At 39.8% G+C, this 18,219-nt stretch overlaps 1 protein-coding gene across 4 annotated transcripts in view; it reads right to left on the bottom strand.

Annotated features, from left to right (window-relative positions):
• Positions 1–18,219, bottom strand: part of arap1 (ArfGAP with RhoGAP domain, ankyrin repeat and PH domain 1) — a 59,709-nt gene that overhangs the window by 41,271 nt on the left and 219 nt on the right. For 3 of the 4 annotated variants that reach the window (XM_085245340.1, XM_085245338.1, XM_085245341.1), the window contains exon 2: positions 4,214–5,302. In XM_085245340.1, the coding sequence (XP_085101466.1) occupies positions 4,214–5,220 (1,007 nt within the window). In that variant the 5' untranslated portion in view covers positions 5,221–5,302. Of the gene's footprint in view, positions 1–4,213; positions 5,303–7,491; positions 7,612–18,219 lie in introns of all 4 variants that reach the window. The other variant, XM_085245339.1, reaches the window with a different exon arrangement.

The raw sequence follows: 18,219 nt of genomic DNA, 5'->3' as shown, positions 1-18,219 counted from the left end.
AATAACTCTGATGATCACATACATACATAGAATGCATTGCCATATGTGCATATAGTGATGCTCATAATACAGTTATGGGGTGGGGTGTATCAAAGTTATGAGGTCAGGCTGAGTGTCCGACATACATTTTGGATTTCTCACGCTTAATCCCAACAGGATGTATAATCCATCTATAAAAGAGGTCAACCTCCAGAGCTGACAAATGAAGCCGACATGGAAGTGTTAAATCTCCCTCTAGGTGCTACTTGAGGCTGGCTCCAAACCATATAAAACTTGGAAATACGTTTCAGGTTGGAAGAATGAAGCCAATGCATAAGTGCCTAAAAACCTGGAGTCTATCTAAAGGACACGTTTGCTTTTCCCCTGACAGACAGTGATAGAAGTCTATGGGAAAACAGCTTTCTGGCTTTATCTCTTTCAACACTGTCCTACTGCGTTTATCTGCTCAGGCCGTCATTTTGGGTCATACTGACTAAAATATCAAGTCAGTTTTAAAACACTTGGTGGCACCGTGCTTCAAAATGGGGGAATATCAGTAGCACGAAAATGCATGCTGACACCAAACTGTCACTGTCAGAGCCGCCCTTCCTCTCTCTCATCCACTTAAACCAGGGGTGGATGGAACTTGACTGCATGCTGAGGTGGCAAACCCCAACCCTACTCAAGTAAATTTACAGTGTAAGTGTTTGGGAAAAATGTACTTCTAAAAGTACTTTTATTGCACCATGGTCATTCTCTCTGCTGTAACATGAATCAAAGGGTTGAACTGCCACCACAGCATGCAGTCAACTGTTGCTAATGACCTAATAATTTTATTTAGGTGTGTTACAACAGGGACACATGTAAAAGTTTCAAGACACTGCCCCTCGAGGACTGGAGTTTGACACCCACGACTTAAGCCAGAGTCTGATTTTAAAAAGCTTCAAAATGTAGAGTCCAAAACCAGTGGCTAATGTCATGGTGGCTAGGTCCATCTTTTACACCATATATGGTTCTACCACAGACTCACTAATTGCACAAAGGCAAAATATTTCCACAAAGAAACCTGAGAAATATCTCTCAAAGACAGCGAAAGATTGCAAACGCCATCGATAAGCGTGAACACCGACACCATTATAGTTTTGCCCTCTTGTATAGACAACCTCACTTGAACGACAGCCCTATTAACACTATCACGTATGATATCTAGATCTAACACAAACTCACCCTCATTGTGAACACTACCAAGCAGTACTTTACTTCCCTCACTGAGCCCTTTCAACTGCATGATAACTGATATTAGCTGAAATATCATCTTGTTCTGCACCAAAGATGCACAAGATACACGCATGCTCAGACCTGATATTACGGGAAATTACACACACTGATTCATTAAACACTGTCGCAGATCATGTTCGATTTACTCATGCAATTGTTTTTTTAAATGCCAAACATACACATTCCTAAATAGTATGTCAGTTATGCGGCCTTAAGAGTTAGTCATGAATGCACACCAAGCCAAAGATTGCAAAATGAACGCATTAACCGAACAGCGCATGTACGTCACTTTGTGCTGATGGTAAGTCAGGAGTGAACATGCACATCTGGTTTCTGTCTATCCAGTATTGTGAAAGTTCCTCTTTATTCCTCATATTTTTTTTATGTGTTTGGATTTCGTTCTCATAAAAACGATCAGTGAGATGAAACATGAAGACCGCAAAACAAATCTTCAGATTATTAGCTCACAAATATTAGCTCTGTATGAGAGGGGAAATCACCTTTACTTCATAAAAAATAAATAAATACACTCTGAAAGTGTCACAAACACCCCCTAATATTACTGTTTACTGGCTCCCATTAAAAGTCAGACAGTTGAGCATTCAACACTGACATGTTGTGAAAAACCACCAAGTCAAATTGCCCTTGGGCTGAATGAACACAGGAATTGAGTGCTTATTAGGTATGATCACTCTTCTAACATCTGCATTAGCTGAGCTGTTGACTTAAAAAAAATACCATTCATGTATCATTTATGTAGGAAGCAGTGCCTGTGGACAAATTAGTACACACTTCATGCACTTGGCAGCAGGTTCAAAGTAGAATTTTATCAAGTAACTAGACTCATACTAAACATTCAACTTTAAAGACTGTATACAAGAACTATCTTTGAAATTATTAAAATACCTCAGTTCAAAAAAACCCCAGAAAAAAACATGCAAAAGCCTCACAATGACGGGAAACTGCCTTATTGACACAGTTCCTCCTTTTTCTCAGAGGAAGAGTGCTGAGAGGGGTTTTGCTAGCTTGGATTCTATATTTAACGACTCGGCTAGCTCACATATGACAGTTGGCTGAAGAAACAACGACTGCTCCTTTGTCCTCCCACACTGCATAGCTCTTAACTTATTTAGGCTTGCAGAATTATTCTTGTGACAAAAATGACTACAGTGCAGTTTAAGTCGTGGTGGTGACACTAAGCTAACATATGTGTTAACAGCACAGTTACTGTGGTCTTTAATGCAAGCTAGACTTAGCATTTCAGATACTTCATAGCTTATGTCTGAAGAAAACAGTTACTATGTCACTTTTGAAAGTGAAAAACAGCAAAGCTAAGAACATAGTTTTTGTCTTAGAAATACACCTGACATGCCATGAATGCCTCTCCAGAATACCATCTTAAACTTGCCTTACTTGATTTCTTGAAAGACATACAGATAACATAACAGTAGTTTGAGTTTCCAAAGCACATCTATCGCCCCAGGACAAGAGAAGGGTCTCATCCAGTATCACTGCAATTGTAACCAGCCTTATTCTTGTGAAGGTAAAACAAATTCATGGAGTAGGTGCAACAGAAGTGTCACTAACATCACCAACACAGCAGAAAAGATGAAGCAAACTATAGAAAAGAAAAAGGAAGGCTTGCTTGTTTTGAAACCCACAGCAAGAAGAGTGTCGACGGGGGAAAGAGAGAGTGAATGCTAAAAATAAGCATAGACAGGATACAGATATGATTTATATAAATGTTACCTGTCCTGACATGCTCAAAAGGATTCCTCTTCCATGATGATACAAACACAAACTCTTCACAAACTCTTCACAAAGCAGGAGGAAACTAGTTAACCAAAAGGGGGAGGAGGCAATGCAGCAACAACAGTGTGTGAATATTCAAGGCTACAAAAACTCAGACAGTAGTTCCTGGTAATGCATCACAGTGTAGCTGTGCTCTCTGCCTTTAATCCTCACCGTCTTTCCCCTCCATGTCTGTCACAGTTTTTTTTACTGCTTATGTGCCCTCAACCGTGGCTTCCTCCCTGTAAAAGCCAGTTTCCTTTTTAAACATACTTGTATTGCTCATAATAAATGTGCTATTAAATGTACTGGAGTCAAAGCTTTGGTTTCCTTTCATTAAAGCAATACAGAAAAAAGGGAGAAAAAAAGCTGTTCAGCCGGTGTGATTTCAGAAGGATTTACACAAACTGAGATATAACATATTACTGCCAAAGTATCATCAGTGAAAGCAGCTGAAAATTCTGCTGCTTAAGGGGAAATGTGTGGCCTTCAGTGTGCTAATTGGAAATTCACACTTTTGCAAACACATCAATGTAAAAATGACTATGAAGAAACTGCCAAACAACACTCCCTGCGCAAAACTTTAACTCATAAGGGCAGAAACGCTTACCACAGAACCTTTGAAAAAAACAAACACTAACCAGAAAGGGCTCAGTAGTAAGTTAAGAGCAACTTTAAAATAGACTACAGTTTCACACAGGGGTTGCAGTTTGTTCAGATGAAGCCTTGTTGACGTATTTCCGTATTCAGAAGGCCACAGAACTTTGTCCAGTCAAGTGTGCTGCGACCCTTCAGTTTCAGGAAGTGTCTAATTTTACTTTCAGGAAGTGTTCAAAAGTCCCCAGTAACATTTTGTGTGTCATCATGGTAAAGTACACAAGAGATGCACTTTTCAAGCTTGGCCTGTAGATGGCGCCACAATCCACTGGTAACATTTGAGAGGGTTTTTGATCACTTATCAAAACACATAGTTAACAGTGGTAATACAGATAATGGTGGTGAGAGCATGTGTGTGTATTTATGTTTGTGAGGGAGACAGCTAGCAAGCGCTAGCCTGTGGGATTTATCATATTTTTAGGCTCATCTTTTTTTACCTGTAATAAACTCAGTGGTTAATGTGCATCTTTTTGCAAAATGAGGCATCTGCATTCAAATGGAGCCTTACCTGTGAGTTCTGGGAGACTGAACAGGAAACCGTTGAGGGATTGGTGGAGGGCCTTTAGATGCTATTCCTGCCTTTGGAGGAAGAGGTGGAATACTTCTACTGCAAGGGGAGTGGATGGGAGAAACAGGTGAAGATTTTCTTCCTCCATCGACAGTTAGGTATTGGGCATTCGGCTGAATGGCTAATGTCTGAGGCCTATTTGCAGTAGAAGGGAGGTCTGGAGGGTGGGATGGTGGTTGGGGAGGTGTAAATGTGGAACTGGGGGACACAGATCGGCATTGTAAAGCTGGAGCCCTGACCTCTCGTCTTTCCAGTTTAGGGGAGCCAGAGGTTTGAACAGGGGGTAAGGTGAAGGGCTGTGGAGGGCAGTTTGGTGTGCTTCGGGGGGGAACAGGGGGCAAAGAAGTGTCCAAAGCTGGAGGGGGGCTAGGGTCCAAGTTGTCTGGAGTAGTAGAGCGAAACTTAGTCCTTTCTTTTGGCACAGGTTTCTTCCTCTCTCTATCTATCCCTCCATCCCTCTCTTTCTCCCCATCATTTCTAGGTACCATCTGTCTTTTCCCAGGAACTGGCTTCTCTCCTTCACCGCTGCTCTCCTGCATTCTGGATACTTGTCTTTCTCTGGGGACTGGCGTTTCTCGTTTCCTAGGTGTAGGTCTCAAAGTCTCTCCATCTTGCTTCACATTGTCCTGAAGGAGAGATTTTTCACATGGTGGGACAGGCAATGGTCTATCTCCCCCCAGAAATTCAGCTTGTCCCATTTCCTCTGATCTCTCAAACGGTCCGATGGTGTGAGCGTCATGATTCCCATGTGTTTTGTTCAGACTTGCCAAGATGCGCCTCTGGTGACCTGGCAGGGTGATACCAATGCATTCCAGTTGCTCTGGTGTGAGGCTGCGACATTGTTGTAATGTTGCATATCCGGCACTCTGAAATGCATCGGAATACTGCTCCAGGCGAAGTACGCCCAGCCACTCCCCCACATTGGCACAGGATTCAGACTGAGACATTGCTGATGTGTTTGTATGTGCTGCTCGTGAGAGTCCACAGAGAAAATGCAGACCTTAATGCATCAGATCATGGTTACACAACCTGCAGAAGAGACAGAACAAGGAGACGTGTCAATGCATCCCATCAAGGAACAAGCAAAAATTAAAACAAAAACTCTCCAAAGCAATGACATTTTTTTTAAATGATTTCCTGAAAACCTTTTTTTAGTTTGTGGTTTGTGTTATTTTAGTTTGTCTGTGTGTGTCATGCAAGTATGAATGCGGCAAATCCTGTCTCGGGAAATATGTCAGCCTGAATTAATATGTGTGGTTCTAAAGATAAATCGTGATCAGTAATGAATAGTGCAATCATAGCCATAATTCAAGAAGTTGCTATTTTTATTAAGTGTCTAAACAACTGCAGAAAAGTTATATGCAACATGTGGTGGATGTTTCTTTCCCAGGTAGAAGAGGAAGTTGAGTCGCCACAACAGTAAAATTCAACAGTAGTTCAGTCATTCTTATAAGTGGTGTCACATTAGTCCAATGACATGTGTGTGTATAAAAAGGTTGAACACAAAGTAGAAGAAACTGCCCCTTAAGTCTGCATTTCTCTGCCTAAACATGTTTTCTTTAAGTTTCTAAACTAGTCAGTTTTGTTGCACTATCGCAACAGACTACTAAGGGAGGAAGTGTAAGTGGCACAATGAGTATTAGCACAGAAAGCATGTCTCTAAATTCTCCGTAAGCCTTTCAGTCATGTTCAGCTTCCTGCAAACCACTAAAATTCCTCATAGCACTGTCATCAAGGTATTACCGTAAGTTTTATTTTTTCATCACCGGTGATGACCCAAGGCCTAAACACTAACCCTAATGTTTTGGAGTAAAGTAAAACTGACTTATTTGGAATAAATTAACTAGTTTTGAGGATGATTTTTATGATAATATAGATATGGCACTTTGTGTCTGTATTCAAAATGTTCAAGAACAGCTTCTACGCAAATCTGGGAAAATGTTAGGCTTTGATTAACAGTAGATGTCATCTACCAGCACTCACACGGCACAAAAACGTAACAACCACAATCAATAGCTCAATAAAGACTATACTGATGCACAACTTCAGTGAGCGTAAAAATATTTCCAATAGTTCTTCTTGACTGTTCTATAACGTGGGAAGGTACAAGCTTTTCTAAATCGATAGTCAAAAACCTTCTGCAGTCACTCTGCCTTTTATCTTCCTGCCTCTTACTTGTGACCACAGGGGAAGCTGTCGGTTTCCCATTAAGAGCCGCAAACACAGTCTTTCCTCCGCACACCCTCGCACACAAAACTATATTTCACTTGATACAATCACAAGAAAAAATAAAATATGCGTGGATGAGTTTAACCTCTTTTCTGTTCAGCTCACTAAAAAACAAAAACATGCCTGACTGAAAATATACTATTCAAAAAGAAAAAAGTTTATACTTTATTCTCCAAATCTCACATAACAAGAAAATATGTTTAATAAGACTAAAAACATTTGACTTGCACAAATTATATGATATTTACGGTAAGAACTTTTCCTCGTCACAAGTTTGCATGCAAGTATCACACGGCGGATATCAGAAAATAAATAGAGTAGGACTACACCAAACTAGAATTTCAATTACTTCCATGACCACAAGGGCTGTTGTGGGTATATTGGTGGGCAGTCAAACTATGGACAGGTTGTGAAACGTCCGGTCGCAAAACTTAACAGGTGTGTCTTTGAGTTTAAACTAAAGGGAGGGTTCGCTCATTAACTTGGTCTGATCCATCAATAATTAGTGAAGGCCATCAGAAGATGTAACATCATGTCAAGATGGTTATGAGTTTTCCTTTGATAGAAACTGTTTAGTTTTTTGTTTTTTTACTGACAAGTTTAAAATTTAAAGATACACACCTAAGCATGATTAACAAACACTTCAGCTCACTGACTAGCAACAGAACATGCAAAAGAGAAAATATTTAAAGCATTATATAAACCTGATTCGGTTTGGTGATTAGACATGAGAGTTGTTAAGGTTGAGTGAAGTCATAGTCACCAGCCCAGTGTGATAAAAGACAGTGTACCGGCTGCCAATGTGATGCATTTCATTTCCTGTCCAAAGTTTCCTCTAACAACTCAGAGCACAGCGTACAGACGGTGTGAATCTTGCTCTCTTCTCTCCAATCAAAATGCTTCCCATTTTTGAATTGAGGAACTCAAAAAACAGCCCAATGAAAAACAGTCTGATTGGTCTTCAGCCCCTTCACAGAGGCGTTACTCACCAAACTGAGCGAAGTGTCTAACAAGTGAGCAGCAAGTGTTAGCATCTTTCACCATCTTAAATCAGCACTTTGTTGCAGAGAAGCCCATGATTGGCTGCATCTGGACATCTGTGTGAGTGTCTGCAGGGAAAACCACAATAAGTGGTAAACATGAACACTGCAGTTAAGCTTAACGCTATCATTCACAGTTGTGCCTGTTTAACTCAATAAACATCTGTAGCCCCTCAATAGTGGCTCCGTTGCACTAATCAAGACATGAAAAAGGTAAAAGCAGATGTAAAGTAGAGAAGTGAAACAATACTGCTGAAATATGTAATCTTGAGTATTGTGCCCATGCATCACATCATGAAACGCTTAGCTTCTGTCAGCTGATATCAGTTTGTGCATCTCAACCTAAAAAGCATTACTTTGTCAGCTGTTCTAAGTCTGTCTGCATCTTGAAGGCAATTTTAATTAGGTTGCTATTCAACCGACACTCACCTGCCACTTTATTGGGTACAACTGTTCAAACGCTCATTAATGCAAATAAGCCAATCACATGGCAGCAACTCAGTGCATTTAGGCATGGAGGTAGCTTGCTCCTTAGTACTGACTGAGCATTATTTTAACACCACAGCCTATCTGAGTATTGTTGCTGGCCATCTCCATCCCTTTATGACTGCAGTGTACCCATCTTCCGGTGGCTGCTTACAGCAAGATAACACAACATTTGCATCATCTCAAACTGGTTTCTTAAACATGACGATGAGCTCACTGTACTCAAAAATGGCATCCACAGTCACTGGCTCTCACTCCAATAGAGCACGTTTGGGATGTGGTGGAACAGAAGAATCTCAAAATGAATTTGCAGCCAGCAAATCAGCAACAACTGTTTGATCCTATCATGTAAATATGGACCAAAACCTCAAAATTTAAGCCATTAAGACTTAAAGCTGTTCTAAGCAAAATACTTATGAACTTTGATAAATGCTTCCTGTGTTTGCAGTTCACTAGTCTAAACATACCTGAACCTATTGCTGTACTATAATCAGAAAGATGAACCTGACTGTGATCTTTAATTTGACACCAAAACAGAATATTCACAAAACTGCTAATGTGTTATTTTAACTGCTGAAAAGACTGACAAAGAGTGTGCGTGAACACAGAAAATATCAGGTTCCTCCTTAATTCTGCAAATTCAGGTTGATTATCACCCCCGACTTCCTTTTTCCTATTCTCTATGCCTCTCCTTTTTATTTATCTCTTTTTTTTTTCCCCTTCAGTTTCCAGTCAGCAATTTGAATTCAATTCATCTGCCTCTCCGTTCATCTCCCCCTCCCTCCCACTCAGAGAGCTGCCAATAACAGGGTCTCTGTGCTCTCCACAATGGGGCATTTTGTTGCCTAGGCGAGTACACGCACATACTGACAAGCAGGAAGGAAAAACATGGTCAAGGCCCACTGTTGGAGCCTGTTCACACACTCTAAAACAAGTGCTCACCTAATGATATTGTGCGTAGGTGCGTCTCTGTGTGAGGGGCGCCTCAATTTCACCATTAATCCAACACACAGAGACACCCAGGGTGCTCCACTGTCCGCACTCATCACAGTGCTGGTTGGCATCAAATTTAACCTCATCTACTGTCTGAATCTGCAGTTTTTAAGTATATAATACTGATTTATGAGACAAAGCGATGTCTACTGAACTTTATCGCTTATTAAAAGACTTTAAAGGCCTCTTAGCAACAATGTTGGTGACACATAAAACACATTACCACCCCTCTGTTGTACTTGTAAACACACCACATAAATAGTGTGGCAGGGCTGCGTACAGTATGCCACACAGTTTAAAAAAGAAAATGCAAAGACTACCATTGTATGGCCAGTTGTCACACTATGAGTCATGTGGTTTTTAAAAAGCCACAACAACTGCTGTGTTGTTTTTTACTCTTAACACTTCACTGGTCCTAAACTAAGAAACAAGCTTTTTATATTGCACGTCTTGTGCTAGTTTTTAAAAAGTGAGGAGAGTCTTTGTTCTAATTCGAAGACTAAATATTTCACTTACATGCTCATACTGCTGAATGTGTAACAACACAGTCTAGAAAAGCATAAACCTTGCTGTATCCACCACTACATTCCCCAGCATGGACTAGAATCACATTCACTGAGCCTAGCGTATAATCTGCAAGTCATTTAAATAAGAGAAAATAAAGTTAGACTAGACTCCTAGTCTAAAAGACAGAAATCCTCAAAATACTACATGTGATCCTAGGAGCTTAATTAATCCTCATTACTCAGATCGTGTTTTAAATGTTGCTGACGTCTGTTGGACTGCAGCCGCAGACAGTGACTGGGGGTGTCGTAATATCTCTGAACCATTAACCGTTTAGTGCATTACTAAAATAAGAATAAGATGTTTAACCCACCAGTATTTTGTGAGCTGACTAGCATGGGGAAGCAACTGTTTGACGTTTAGTTGACTAGTCGTCCACATTTCTAGCCTCGGCCGTTCCGGTTTTATGTGAGCGTTTTTGAAGGTGCATACTAAAACACCCGAAGCACATTCATGTATCCCTCTGTATTTTTCATTTCATTGCAAATGTATTCAAAATAAATATAGTGTAAACTTGTCTTCTCAATGCTTGCTTCATCACAGCTCAGCTTTTGGAACAATGACTTTACAGATTGCTTCAACATTTTACATGCGTGATCTTTGCTGGCGTGATCATGAAACCAAGAGCAACTAATAAATCACAAAGCAAGCTAATCAAGCTTCGATTAGCCATTAGTACCGGCCAGGCTTGCTGAATGTATTTAACTTTATTCATAAACAATAGGGCAGATTACTTACAATCGTCACAATCACAATCACCTGTTTACAATTGCAATTCAAATGAACTGCCACACATATTTTTGTCATTTGCTGCTGTGAGTGTAATCTATAGGCTTGGGTAAACCACAGAAACACATAGCTTTTTCACAGCTTTACTCCAGCCCTACTGCCTACACAGAAGACATTATTTGAGAAGTATAATCCAGCATGCCTTTGCAGGGCTAGCAAAATCGCTAGCCCGACGTCCCGGGGCTAGCGATTTTTCCGGTCGGGCTACAAAAATTCATCTCAGCCCTGCCTGTCGGGCTATCATAGAAAGAAAAAGTATGTCAATGCTTTTGCATTCTTTGGCAAACATAGCTAGGCAATTATGTCATTGGCATCGATGAGCCACTGTCAACATGTGACATATTGAAATCGCGTTTGAATTTGTGCTTGTTTTTTGCTTCACTTTCACTTTGCGATCACGCAAACTGTGAATAGAGAGCAGCAGCTACTGATTGGTGAGCGACAGATTAATTGCGCACCAATTCCTCTGACATCGTCTTATCACTCAGTAGCTTATCTTACTATTCAAACGTGTCAAGTGAAGCAAGCTTAAACATGTGATAGAGGTTGATTGCACAGAGAATCACTGATCACCAAGCAGGACAGACGAGATCTGCAAAGGGTGGTGCGCTCGGCAGAACGCATCATTCAATCAGAGCTCCCTGACCTGCTGTCCATCTACACCAAGCGGTGCAAGTCCAAAGCTAGGAAGATTATGATGGACCTCTCCCATCCCAACAATGGACTCTTCTCACTGTTGAGGTCTGGGAAGTGCTTCCGCTCCCTTAAGGCCAAAACAGAGAGAATGAGGAGGAGCTTCTTCCCCCAGGCTATTCGGGCCCTGAACCAGGTGTAGGACTGGACTCTCCCACACACGTCACTATAAGACTGGACTCTCACACACGTCACCACACGCACCACCACACATTTCCTATAATCCTATAATTCCTATAATTTATAATCCTTATCTTTATAATCTCTTCTGCTATTTGCACATTCTTTACTGTAAATTCCTAAGTTAATTTGTAAATTTTTGTAGTAAATTGTAAATATTGTAAAACTTTTCTTCTGTCATTTAATGGTCGGGCATTGTACAGCTACAAGCATTTCACCCCCATGTCATACTGTGTATGGTTGTGTGTGTGTGACAAATAAAATTTGAATTTGAATTTGAATTTGATCATTATGCAAGTGTGTGTGTAAAAGCAGATGGATTTATGCAGGTATTTTAGTTCTGCTCAGCTAAATAAGACAGGTCAGGGTGAAGAAGGGACAGCCAAAGAAAAGCTGATCACAAAACGTTAAAGTTATGACAAATCAGACTATGAGGCAAAAACAAAAGCGCAGCTTTTTTGGTTTCATGGAATATGAATATGACGAGCTAAATAACATGATGTTCTGCCGGGTGTGTCTTGAGTTTCCCTCGATTTCTGAGTCGACAAGCACCTTTGTTACTGGGACCAGTAATTTTAAGAAAGACCCCATTAGAACCCATGAGAAATGCATTATTGCTCAGTCTGCAGTATCTTTCCCAGAACAAACGCCAATTGCAAAAAACATACCAAAAATAAACCAAGCACAACAAGAAGTCCAGAAGAAACGCAGAAGAAAAGCTGTTTAGAACAGCGTGCTATGTTGCAAAGAGTGAACTACCTTTGGCAAAATATAGCAGTCTTTGCAAACAAAGCAAATGGCCTAGATCTTGGTTCCACTTTCCTCTTACCCTTGACTTCAGTGGAAATTTCAGATTCAGGATCTGACACAGACTGATTCATGTTCTACACAGTTCTTACAAATTCATAGAAACTTCTGTTCAATTAGAACAAAATATTTGAGTTAATGATTGTAATTTTTATACAGTTGTTGTAATTTGTGTTTTAACTCTTTTTTTTTTAAGTCAATCAAAAAAATTGTCCTTTTTTTCAGGCTACTTAAATTTATTTTGGGCTACCAAAAACTGAAGAGTGTCTGGGCTACCAGGGACTTTTGCGAGCCCTGCTTTGAGTCCTACTTGCAAGTTTCGGAGCAGCAGCTTGAGATTTGACCGGAAAGAAACGTTGTGATGACGTTACACCTCTACTGGCCTTCTTGCAATGGCTTTCAGTCAATTTCAGGGTCCAGTTTAAAATTGTATTGCTTGTTTTTTAGCATCTCAGTGGTTTGGCACCCACTTACTTTACAGAACTTTTGAAACCCTACAATTCTACCAGCCACTGGCGTCTATGAACCAGCTCTTCTTGGACAAGATCCAGGCTTAAAAGCAGAGGCGATGGGAACAATCCCTGAAAAGGATCTAATTTTTGGAACAACTTACCTCTTTACATAAGAGCTGCCCACTCTCTTGCTTTCAGGTCTAGTTGAGCAGAGTATCCTAGCTTTTATTATGCAAACGCAGTCTTACTTGCTTCTTTTGAGTTTTAGTGTACATTTATTGCTGATTCAGTGTTGTTACATTTATGTGTATATTTTGTATAACTTGTATGGCACTTTGAGGCTGTTTAAAATGTACTATAGAAATAAACTTGGACTTGACACAAACTTTTTGAACAAACTAAATATTTTAAATAGTGATACTGATAAATATCAGTATATTTCACAGATTTTCAAAATGACTGTTGGTCAAAATCTGGACCATGAACTAAGCAAACAATGATGTAATCAGCAATACCATCACATCAACACACGGACCCCTGCAATATGGTCATGTTGTAAATTTTAAACTATTTAAGTGGACATATGCAATCACAACAGATTAAATCCCCATAACGTGGAAGCAAACATATACGTAACTGTATATCTGACATACAGGCAATGGTTGTGTTATGAATAATGTTAAGCAGTTTTTTAAGGTGCAAAGGATACCAGATTATGATGACCTGATATGTGGCATACTATGAAGTAATGTTATTTCAACCCACTGGTGGTGTTTACAAATTAGGGATGTATTACAATCTAGATGATCACTCTTAAACCACTACACTTTGGTTTGGTGTTACACAAGTCACAATTTCTTTTATGCCATTTTTCTCAGGGGTCAAAAGGAAATGTTTTCTAATAATGCTGAAGACTATTAACAGAGTTGGTATTTGTATAATTCCTGAACTTACCAAAATTTTAATTTAAAAAAAATCCAGAATTTACCAAAAGTCAGTCTCCTGTGTAACTGTTCGTGTTATCCTGAAGGGGTGGGGAGAGTAGCATAGGAGGAACAGAGAGAAGAGTCGACGGGGTCAAGCTGACACTTCCTAAGCCTGCCAACAACAAAAGCCTTCCAACAAGTGGGAATTCTTCTAAACCCAAAGATACAGGCCAACCCCAAACATCTGGTAGCAGGACAGCTGGTCCTGGCATGAGCATTAACAACTCTGCTGAATTACAGCCAAACAGCCCAACCAAAGCATACCTTAACAGCATTTAACTGTCACTTTATTTCAAAGGCACTTATGGGGATTACATGGTGGCGAGGAGCTATCCCTCCAAATGGATAACATCAGTTGATACAATTAGTAGCAATGCATCAATCCATTTTTTCCTACTTTTGTTAAGTTAGCAGTGCCCTGTCTTAGGGTACCTGCAGATGTTGAGCACAGATCTGATGCCAGCATTTAATGAATGAGCTACATTCGTCACCGAAGCATACAGGTCAACATCAAATATTTTCTGTTTATCATATTTTTTTGCTCTAGTCTCATTTCAGCTTAAAATCACTACTAAAGTTGTCACAGTTTCTCCTTTTTCTGCTTTCAGTCTTACTGATAATACAACTACACACACACATACACATTTGTATCGCATGTGGACTGAAACTGACAAGAAAGAGGTGAAGTGAAATTCTATCAATCGAGTTGATCAACAGACACTATGCTACAGTGAGTGCAATGAAAACTCCCAATAAGTGATACAACTGTTAGAACCTACGAGACAGAGCCACAGAGCGAAAGGAGCTGTCAAAAAAGAAAACAAAGTCATCTGAACGCTTCAGTTGAGCCAGTTGACCACAGTAAAGCCACAAACTACAGTAGGGCAAAGATTAAAATAAAGCTGCTGGTACTGTTACTCTGAAATACCACCTGTTAGTTTTCTCAATGCAAGATCAGATTACCTATTAATAACTACTGATGACTTTTGGCTTAGCCAGCAGAGGACTGAATTAAATAGATGGTTCAATAGATAAGCTGTTGTCACCATCACACTAGTCAAGATCAGATCGATATACAATCCAAATATCATATTCCTTTGTCTACAAAACCAGTACAATCAGTACAACTTCAAAACTTCTATTCCTTTCTACTCATACTGTGTATGGAAAAAGGCCATAACGCAAAGTATCATTACTGTTATCCACAGTATCCATGTACATCAGTACAGAAATGTCCATGATGTGTTTGAGAAATATAGAACGTGTCCAATTTGGTGTACTAAAAACAAAAACTAATGAGAAACATATTATACAAGAGTAACTACAACATCATCCATTAGATGCTGGTCAATGTCCTTTGGGACTCATAGTTTCCTTCTCTCTTCCTCTTCCCTTGTTTCCTAGATTAAGACTGAAAAGCAAGTCTGTGGAGAACAGGCCAAGATTACTTTTTTTTTTAAAGTCCCTACAATCTACAGTGAGATCTAACTCAAAAACATAATACAATACAATACATGCAGTTAACATGGAGCAAATCTGCATTCGCCTTAATGGACTTAATGACTAAGTCCATAATGAATTTCTCACTGTAACACTGTCTGATCTTTCAGATCAGGTGGTAAAGAATGAAGCTGCTTGCTCTACGGCTGCTGCTCAATATACCAGCTTTTAACGATTTGCACTGCCTTAACTCTTCATTTAATCTCCAGAGTTTTAGACGGATGTCGTCCTTATAGGAGCTGCTGAAAAACACAGCATATACAAGAGACATGAGTCAGATACCCATCACCAGACACACTGCTGCTTTCAGCCCACTTTCAATTAGGACTGAATAGTGACTCAGTGCAGCCAGCACAGCAATGCATCTTAACAATGTCCTCTAGTGAATAACCTTATGTGTGCACGCACACATGCACACACACACACTTACCCCTTACTCCCAGGGCTGCAACATTTCAGAAGGTTTCCCACAGCAACCCAACCTAACCAAACTATTATATTTAGCCTAAGAATTGCACCAAAGTTATCTGAAGTAAAGCACAATCCAAATTAAATCATCAGTGTGTGTAAGACACAGGCCGCCACTATGTAAAAATCACACGCACTGTTTGACAACAGGAAAAGATAAAAACTGCGCAATGTGTAGACTCGACCCAGGCACGTTTAGCCAAATGATTAAGGCCTGTCGAAAATGGTAAATAGTAAATGGACTGGTTCTTATATAGCAATTTTCTGCTCAAGCACTTTATACAACATGGCTCATTCACCCAATTACACCTATTCACACAAGCATGTTTTTCCTATCTAACATTCACACACATTCATACTCTGATGAATCCAGAATCAATCATCAGAATCAGAACATATTATTAATGTATTTATGGTAAATGGCCTGTATTTATATAGCGCTTTACTAGTCCCTAAGGACCCCAAAGCGCTTTACATATCCAGTCATCCACCCATTCACACACAATGTATTTAGTCCCAGAGGAAATTTTTCAGATAATTTCCTCTGGGACTAAATAAATCGGAGAGCTACCTGATAATAGAGGACCTGCTCTACCTCACGAGGTGCAACTAAACAACTAAACTAAACCCTCAGGGGTCATCACAGCAGAGGGATCCACATATTTGTATTGGCGAAGTTGAAGCTCCCCTCTCAGGGATTTGTGCCTCCTCCCAGTCAAGGACTGGGGATCTTTTGCTCGTCAGGTAGTCACTACACTACACTCAGGCAGTTCACTGTTAAGTTTATAAAGATCTCAGATAAAAAGTAAGAAGTGAAACAAAAGTTAAGCTGATGGGATTTTTTTTTTTTTTAGTTAACATGAACAAGAGTCTCCTGATGCTATTAGGCTAACCTTCATTTAAATCAAATCAAACCTGAAGCTGTAATTTTTAAGCAGCCTTCTGATAAAAACAAAACAAAACACAACAAGTCAGTAAATGTGAATTCTCCTGCCTACTGCATTTATTCAAGCAGCTCCTTTGACTAAAGCAGACTCCCAGCACTGTTTGGACTGCCAGCCAAAATTTGGCTGAAATTAGAGGGATTCATTTAAGGCTGCAGATTTCTAATTTCAGTCCGGTGTAGACAGCTGTTTGTTGTACACTTTCAAAACCTTAAAATATGAAACGCTCAGTTGTCTGCTAAGGTCAGTGTCCTCTCACCTCGTTTCAGGGTTATTCAGAAGCAAACAATCATGTGTGCGAGTGAGACAGAGAGGAGAAAAAAAAGGCACAAAAGCTGATGACACAAGTGGATAAAGAAAGACGATGATAGATATTAACCGACACTGCATCTCAAACATGACATAAGTGCCAATAACGGTTTCCTCTAAAGAAATCTTGCCAAGTTAAAACTTCTGACTATGATTTGCAAGCCGTGGCTTATTCCAGACTTCCCGTTGTGTGATAGAAGGCACATTTTATAGAGACAGACAGATGTGTATTTGCGTCTTGATATGCATCTTTTAATATTACAGTATGTGATGCTCAGCATGCACAGGAAAGCCCAAGCAGACAGCCACATACTTAGTCATTTCCCATTTCACTGCAGGACCAATAAGTAGGGCCATGATACTGTCTGATAGCGATTTTTGCCAGTCTGCAAAAAATGACATTTAATGGGTGGATTTTTTTTGGCTTGCCCTTCAGAGCGATAAATCGGTATCCGCTTTCCATGGTAAGACGAAGTGCCTTGCTCAATCTTTGATATGGCAGTGATAAAAATGACTGACTTTTATTTACTTTACAGTTTTGCAACTAGGAGGGTTCTGCAGCACAATCATATCTAGTGAACCACAACGAAGAGGAACATCGTTTTTCATGGTTGAAGAACTTCTTCCTCAGCAAGAAAAAAGCAAAACAAAAAGAAGAAAGAAAAAAAACTACTTAAAAATTTGTATTCACCAACTTTAAGGGTCTACTGATCAAATCAGTCATGCAAAAATGCAATCTATTTTAAAGCCCTGAACCCACAGCCAAATGTTATTAACCTTTCAATGTAAATCACACGGAGCACATTTGTATGAAAAGGGAAATTATTTCAAAGGAACAGGAAAAGCATACGTCTGTAGTTCTTAATAACTTATCTGCCAACACGTTTACAGTTTCACTATTGATCAAACCTTATGAACTTCTGTTCATAAGGTGACTCTTGTCCGTTTGTGAGAGAGAAAAAAAAAAGCAGAAATAAGCTGTTTAAGAAATCTTCCGCAACTACTGTGCAACTACGGGATCTGCTGTACTAAAGCCTGCATGATCACCTGTCACAAAAATCCACCTGCTCCATTACGTACACAGCTCTGAGAATTTCTATAGATGCTTCCTTCGTCTCAAGCTGGGAACCAGTTACTCCATCTATAAACAACTGATTTCATCTTAAAACCATCCGTGTAATGGAGCCCAGATTAGAAATAATGAATTCCACTGGGGATAAACAGTCCCGTCGTAGGCAAGTTCGCTTTTACCAGAGAAAAAAAATAGAGCAGTCTGGGAAAACCGCTAAAGAGTTCACATTAAGCCAATCAAACTCTTCTTCATTAATTAGTCTACTTCTAAAGACAGAAGTGGACACAGTCGCTGAAGCACATTGGAAAAAAGAATAGGTTCATGCGTCGCTGAGTAATAAATTCAGAGCTAACAGTCTGCGCCAAAAATAACCTCAGCAACCTTTTTTTTTTAGTGTGGACCCCCTCACAGTGAGTGCGTTTAAAAGCGCTGAG

The sequence above is a fragment of the Mchenga conophoros genome, linkage group LG14, assembly GCF_057382185.1.
Source record: "Mchenga conophoros isolate Kocher_MC1m ecotype Shallow Benthic linkage group LG14, M_conophoros_male_GT1.1, whole genome shotgun sequence".
Classification (NCBI taxonomy): Eukaryota; Metazoa; Chordata; class Actinopteri; order Cichliformes; family Cichlidae; genus Mchenga; species Mchenga conophoros.
This window is presented reverse-complemented; position numbering and strand designations above follow the sequence as displayed.